Source organism: Scylla paramamosain, chromosome 45 (genome assembly GCF_035594125.1).
Source record: "Scylla paramamosain isolate STU-SP2022 chromosome 45, ASM3559412v1, whole genome shotgun sequence".
NCBI lineage: Eukaryota > Metazoa > Arthropoda > Malacostraca > Decapoda > Portunidae > Scylla > Scylla paramamosain.
Window position 1 is genome coordinate 4,022,359 of NC_087195.1, and position 7,642 is coordinate 4,030,000.

At 42.2% G+C, this 7,642-nt stretch overlaps 2 protein-coding genes across 2 annotated transcripts in view; one reads left to right on the forward strand and one right to left on the reverse strand.

Annotated features, from left to right (window-relative positions):
- Positions 1–1,506: 1,506 nt before the first annotated feature.
- Positions 1,507–7,642, forward strand: part of LOC135094501 (uncharacterized) — a 122,539-nt gene continuing 116,403 nt past the window's right edge. The window contains exon 1 of the mRNA XM_063994650.1: positions 1,507–1,598. Coding sequence (XP_063850720.1) covers positions 1,522–1,598 — 77 coding nt within the window. The 5' untranslated portion in view covers positions 1,507–1,521. The remainder of the gene's footprint in view (positions 1,599–7,642) is intronic.
- The window catches only part of LOC135094297 (uncharacterized), a 16,427-nt gene continuing 12,222 nt past the window's right edge, over positions 3,438–7,642 (reverse strand). The window contains exon 4 of the mRNA XM_063994291.1: positions 3,438–5,512. Coding sequence (XP_063850361.1) covers positions 5,296–5,512 — 217 coding nt within the window. The 3' untranslated portion in view covers positions 3,438–5,295. The remainder of the gene's footprint in view (positions 5,513–7,642) is intronic.

The following is a 7,642-nucleotide window of genomic DNA, read 5'->3' on the forward strand; positions in this document are numbered from 1 at the left end:
AGGGAAGGTGCAACTTTCCCGCGTCAGGTGTGAGAGAGAGAGAGAGAGAGAGAGAGAGAGAGAGAGAGAGAGAGAGAGAGAGAGAGAGAGAGAGAGAGAGAGAGAGAGAGAGCTGGGGAAACTTTATTATTTCTTTATTTATTTATCTCGTACAGGTTGTCTATCTATTTATTTTTTCACTTATGTTATTTAGCAGGTGAAATAATTGCAGGTAACCGGAAAAAAAATATTGGATGTTCGTTGTTTAGAATAGTGGTTAAAGAATTGTAGTTGAAAAAAATATGTTGGTTGTTAAGTTAAAGATGATAACAGTTGGAATGCTAAAATGTGCAATTGCTTGGTATATTAGTTGAAATTGTGGTTAATTCTGCTACAAAAAAAAAATAAGAGCAACGAGAATAACAACGAAAAGAAAGAAAGAAAAAAAAAAAACACGACTGATAGAACTTCTGTTGAGATAATTCCTTAATCTGTTTTTCTCTTTCTTTCAGCTTTGTGTGGGAAGTGTGCAAGACATATGCGAGACAAGTGCGCGAGACAGGTGTGTGACGCAGGTGTGCAGTGCTGGAACACATGACCTCACAGTACCCATTGTGTCTTAACCCTTTGGCGGAACTGGCTCCTCTTAATTCTTCAGTAAAAAGCTTCATTCTGTCATTCTGTCATTCTGTCTTGAAGGAAGAAGTATCGTTGTCATACTTAGCAGAAGGAAAAGGCGTCATTGTGTCAGTCTGTCTTGAAGGAAAAAAAAAGTGTCGTTCTGTCTTGCTCAGCTGAAGGAAAACACGTCATTCTGTCATCCTGTCTTGAAGGAATCACGTCATTCTGTCAGTCTGTCTTGAAGGAAAAAGTGTCGTTTTGTCTTGCTTAGCTCAAGGAAAACACGTCATTCTGTCAGTCTGTCTTGAAGGAAAAAAAAAGTATCGTTCTGTCATGCTCAGCTGAAGGAATCACGTCATTCTGTCATCCTGTCTTGAAGAAAAATCATCATTCTGCCTTGGAAAAAAAATATCGATCTGTCACGCTCAGTTGAAGTAGTAAGCGATACACTGAACTGAAGTAACACACACCAAACTGCCACACTGAATGAAGGTGAGTCATGGGTTATTGTCAGTCCCAGTAAATTCACCGTTGCCTGACACATCTCCCGTTAAACAGTGACCACTCAGGGACACTTCTGCAACCACCTCCAAACATGACACAAACTAGAAACTACAAGATCTATTTCTTTTCATCCCTCTATTTGTTGCAGGTGCTTGTAAACATTTCACACATTGATTTTAGCCTCGTGAACTGTTGCATTTAACCATTTCATTACTGGTGACACATCTTCCCTTGGTCACAAATTCCTCTGAGGTATCTCTCTCTTCGTTCTTCACTCATTTCCAGGCATTTAATTATCTAGACGATGGAAAATCTATAGTTTTAATCCTTTTCCTTTTTCTTTTGCTGAGAGAGTGTTGTATATCGATTGAAAGGGTTTAAACTACGTGCCATAGCCATTAAAGCCAAAGGGTTAATATGACAACCAGCACCACCACCACCACCACCACCTCCACCTCCACCTCCTGCTGCCTCGCCATCCTGCTTCTGTCTCGGTGAGTACGACTTTCCTGTGATGTGTTGCGGCCACCTGCTGATTATTTGCACCATTATCATGAAACTTCCTTAGAGAAACTCGTGACTTCCTTACTTGCCTAAATTTAGGTGAGAGTTCTTGGTTAACGTTGTCGCTTGAGGCCTTGTTTGTCCCTGCTTGTCTCTGCTTGTCTCTCACCTGTCTGTGTTTTCTCCAGGATGCCACGCACTTGTAATGAAGGCGTTTTGTGTTGAAAGGTGAGTCAGACATATATACAAATAATTCACCTCAGTTATAGCCTTGTTTAATTACTGGGGTGCTCTGTATTGTGATTAAGGTGTTCTGTGTTGAAAGGTGAGTCTGTTCCGTGTGTGGGTGTGTGTTGCAAGGTGTAATTAAGGTGTTCTGTGTTGAAAGGTGAGTCTGTTCCGTGTGTGGGTCTGTGTTGCAAGGTGTAATTAAGGTGTTCTGTGTTGAAAGGTGAGTCAGGCCTACATACATTAATAATTCACTCAGTTAAGAACATAAGAACATAAGAAATAAGGGAAGCTGCAAGAAGCGACCAGGCTTACACGTGGCAGTCCCTGTATGAAATATACCTACCTATTTCCACCTATCATCCCCATCCATAAACCCGTCTAATCTTCTCTTAAAGCTCCCTAATGTCCTAGCACTAACAACATGATTACTGAGTCCGTTCCACTCATCTACCACTCTATTTAAGAACCAATTTCTTCCTTTCTCTTTCTTAAACCTAAATTTTTCAAGCTTGAACCCGTTATTTCTTGTTCTATCCTGGTTGCTGATCCTAAAAATTTTGCTTACATCCCCCTTGTTATAACCCTTATACCACTTAAAGACTTGTATCAGGTCCCCTCTTAACCTACGTCTCTCTAAAGAATGTAAATTTAACAGCTTCAGTCTCGCCTCGTAAGGAATACTCCTCATCCCCTGTATCCTTTTAGTCATTCTCCTTTTTAGTTATAGCTCCTTCAATTACTGGGGCTCATTGTGTCTTTACATTAATGCACTTTATATCCTTTATGGCCTCTTGTCTTGGAAGTTCTACTCAGACTTATATACGTGAATGACTGAATTAGCTATACCATTTTTCTACGACCTAGTTTAAATGTATCCCTCATTTTTAATTTCCTGGATATCTTTTTTGTGTATTGCGGTCTTCCTTTCCTTAAGTTCAGTGTGTAGGCAGTGACGGAGGAGAGAAGTGTTGGGGTCTTCATTTCCTTGCGTGCAGTGTGTGTAGGCGGTGGCAGGAAAGAGGGAAGTGGTGGGAAATGTTGGGGGGTCTTCCTTTCCTTGTATGGTAAACACATCTTGGTCTGAGTGCTTCTTTCAACGCCAAGCTTCATGAAATCAGTTTATATTATTCAGTCTATAGTGGTTAGTTTCAAGCTTTTTATTTTATTTATTTATTCTCTCTCTCTCTCTCTCTCTCTCTCTCTCTCTCTCTCTCTCTCTCTCTCTCTCTCTCTCTCTCTCTCTCTCTCTCTCTCTCTCTCTCTCTCTCTCTCTCTCTCTCTCTCTCTCTCTCTCTCTCTCCATTCAGTGACAGTGATCCAAGGTGCATTTATTTATTTTTTTCTCAAAGAGTGAATGAAATACTGGTGTGCATGGAGGAGTGCATGACGCGGCAAGTGTGCGTGTGTGTGTGTGTGTGTGTGTGTGTGTGTGTGTGTGTGTGTGTGTCCAGCAGAAAGACAAGGAGAATAAGCAAGAGATCAAAACAGAGATAAATTCACTGCATTACCTAACCTAACCTAACCTAACCTAACCTAACCTAACCTAACCCACGTATTCACCTTGACTAAACACACAGAAGGCCATAAACAAACAGGTATTTTGGCATGATATTTTATTATAAACGAATAAATGAAGGAATAAATAAAGTAGCAAATATATCAATCCATACGACAACAAACAAGGGAACAATTGACATAACAGGATCACCCCCTCCCTCAGGTGTCACGCGGGGCTCGTTAACGGTGACGACACTCAGGTAACTGGCTGATACCTGGACTAATTATGTAGTAAGGTAATTAAATGTATCGGCCTCTAATAGCTATGATACTGTTATAACTACTACTACTACTACTACTACTACTACTACTACAGAAATATCAGGTGGCAGCAATAACACACACACACACACACACACACACACACACACACACACACCAATAACAATAAATAACATTAGTCAAGAGAGCACTTAGATTAAACTTATGTTATTTAAACCTACACCCGGTCACCACACGTTAATGAAAACCGAATAAATAAATAAAAGCCAGAGATTTTAAACCATGCAGGGAAAAAAAGTCTATATTACAAAAAGAAATGAATAAATTACTTAAGACTATTTGTGTAAGGATCAGTTACTTAAATTGAGCATTAGAGCATTAAAGACACACACTCTCTTCCCCCCTATCTCTCTCTCTCTCTCTCTCTCTCTCTCTCTCTCTCTCTCTCTCTCTCTCTCTCTCTCTCTCTCTCTCTCTCTCTCTCTCTCTCTCTCTCTCTCTCTCTCATATTTTATTTTCCAGAGTATAAAAGAAAATTTACATCGACTAGAGAAATAAAGAACAGAACTGAACTAAAACAGAGAATATTTACGATTAATTTAAGACCATGAAAAAAAAATATACGAAAATTAAAAGGAGTAATCAGAAATATAAAGAAATCAAGGACGAAAATAGAAGGATCAAGAAAGACTACAAGGATTCAAAGGACGATCTAGGATGAATAGAAGAGGATCAGAAGAGAGGATAAGGAGCATCAAAGGGGATCAGGGAGGATTAGACAGGTTCGGATCCCTTATCGGTTACGCATATAGAATCGGATCGGCTTCGTGGGGAGGATTTCAGCGTGAGGATACTTGGATTTGATAAGTAAGCCACGCCTGTCAGTCAAACCCATCTTATCTTTCTTTATCTCCTCCTCCTCTATCTCCTCCTCCTTCATTTCCTCTTTATTTTTCTCAGCCTCATTTATTTTCTTCCTTTCATTATCATTATCGACGTTTTTCTCATCTCCATCTCCCATCTTCTCGTTTTCTTTGTCCTTCACGCTGATTTCGCCTTGCAGCATCAAGGAAGAAAACGGGGGTGTTCTTCCCTGTGTCTGTCAGTGCGAGTGTCTCACTGGTGCTGTACAATTTCGGGGGCTCTGAATTTCTTTGGGGTCCTTCAGAATTTCCTTGGAGATCTAACATTATCGGGAGAGTGTCATGGTTTTCCTCGACATCATCAGAGTTTTCCGGGAGATCGGAATTTTCCTGTAGATTTCCAGAGTTTTTCCTGTAGATTGTCAGAATTTTCCGGCAAATCTCCTGAACTTTCCTGTAGATCCTCAGAATTTTCCTGGAGGTCATTATCAGACGGCTCCTGATCTTGCGTAGGGGATCCTTCGCCGATATCCACTTCGCCCTCGTTCTCCTTCCACGGAATCAGCACCTGGGAGTCCTTGAAAGTGTCCTTGATGGAATTGACCTGTGAAATGACCTTCTCCACGAGGTCATGACTCACGTTCCTGGTTTCTGAGGAATCCTAGGATCACACTATTGTTGTCAACGAGGTCACCGAGAGGCGTCTTGTCAATCACGGCATCCTGCGCTCCCCCGTCGCCATCCTGCAGGGAGTGAAGGACCTCAGCAAAAGGATGTATCTTCAGAATGGTTCCTAAGGATGACGGGGGTGACATCATCGGAGGTAGGGCGTTGTAGGGAATCCTGCGTCTTGTTCTGTAGGATCTCGCCAAATGCCGCTGCCTGGGCCACGCAGGAGGGCACGTCCCCGCCCAGCACAAGGCAGGCGTGCAGGACGGAGTAGCTGGAGGTGATGGATGGGCCCGGTGAGGTCTCCTGTAGGCACGGGCAGCGGCGGCAGCTTCGGGGGGCTGTTCTCGCCGTCTGTTGATCTGCCGGAGGAGTGGTGTTAGTGGGAGTGCTGCTTGGGTTGGGTTGGGTTAGGTTTGGTTAGGTTAGATGTGGTTAGGTTTGGTTAGGTTAGGTTAAGTTAGGTTAAGTTGGGTTGGGTTAGGTTAGGTTAGGTTAGGTTAGGTTAAGTTAGGTTAGGTTAGGTTAGGTTAAGTTAGGTTAGGTTAAGTTAGGTTAGGTTAGGTTAGGTTAAGTTAGGTTAGGTTAGGTTAAGTTAGGTTAGGTTAGGTTAGGTTGGGTTGGGTTAGGTTAGGTTAGGTTAGGTTAGGTTAGGTTAGGTTAGGTTAGGTTAGGTTAGGTTTGTGTGTATGAGGATTGTGATTCTTTTGGTCATACGTAGAAATTAGAAAATGGGAGCCACTGTTATTGTTCCTGATTGAAGTGTTGATACTACAGTATACTTTTGCTGTAACTTTTCGTGTGTAAGAATCATGGAAATGAAAAAAATAAATAAATAAAAATAAAATAAATAAATAAAAAACGGTCTTCAAGCAAGCACACAACAAAGAAACTACTACTACTACTACTACTACTACTACTACTACTACTACTACTACTACTACTACTACTACTACTACTACTACTACTACTACTACTACTACTACTACTACTGCTGCTGCTGCTGCTGCTGCTGCTGCTGCTGCTGCTGCTGCTGCTGCACTCTGTGTCACCCACCGCGACAAAAACATATTACTTCCTGCTGTCACGCGGCCGTGGTCACAGCGGGCGGCGGTGGTCTGAGTTACTGATTGTCCATTCTGTGACTTTCTGTGACTTCCTTCCTCGTGCAGCGGTCTCTTCCTTCCAAGACACTCACCGTGAGACGCAGGAAGCGAAATGTTTGCCTCAAGGTCCGAGACACTACTACTACTACTACTACTACTACTACTACTACTACTACTACTACTACTACTACTACTACTACTACTACTACTACTACCACCACTACTACCAATACTACTACCAATAATAATAATAATAATAATAATAATAATAATAATGAGAAGAGGACACACACACACACACACACACACACACACACACACACACACACACACACACACACACACACACACACACACACACACACACACACACACACAATACCCCACTACCAGAGAAACAATTAGTGTAGATAATTCCAAGAAAAAGCAGCCAATTTACAAAGTTTCTAATGAAATCCTTTATAATTCCCTTACACTATTCTAAAACAGTGAAGCAGAGACAAGTACACTATCACTACTACCACTACTAGATGCTTAATGGAACGTGTAGCAAACAGTCACATAGAAAACGGAGTAAACAAAGCCGTGTGTGTATGTGTGTGTGTATGTGTGTGTGTCTCTGTGTACATGTGTGTGTGTGCGTTTGTTTACAGTCTGCGGTGAGCCTCTAATTGGTGGACTCGTCAGCACACACCACACACTGACCGACTAAACAGTAACCACCCTCACCTCCCCCTATGTGCTACTGACCTCCCCTCTTCCGCTTTTTTCCTCCTCCTCCTCCTCCTCCTCCTCCTCCTCCTCTTCCTCTTCCTCCTTGTGAACAGCCTCGTAAAAGGAAATAGGTATCTTGTTTGATTTTATTTTGCTGTTTTGTGTTGTTGTTGTTATTGTTGTTGTGCTTTTATTTTCTTCTTGTTCTTGTTCTTCTTGTTCTTCTTGTTCTTGTTCTCCTCCTCCTCCTCCTCCTCCTCCTCCTCCTCCTCCTCCTCCTCCTCCTCCTCCTCCTCAGTCCCGTAATGTTCAATAGTTTTGTTGTCAATTGCTCTTCCATTTTTTTTTTTTTACGTTTATCTTGTTCCTTCCTCCTCCTCCTCCTCCTCCTCCTCCTCCTCCTCCTCCTCCTCCTCCTCCTCCTCCTCCTCCTCCTCCTCCTGCTCACCCTCATCATTTGTTCTTCCTTTAAACTTTTTTTTTATATATATATATTTATCTTCCGCCTCGTGCCTTCCTCCTCTTCCTCCTGACCTACTTTCCTCCCCCTCCTTTCCTCCCCCTCCTTTCCTCCCACCTCACCCTACCTTAGGTACACCCAAGACACCTTTACCTGAAGAAAAAATGACCAGGTGTATGTGCAGTAGCCAGGTACTTTCAAAACCACTAACG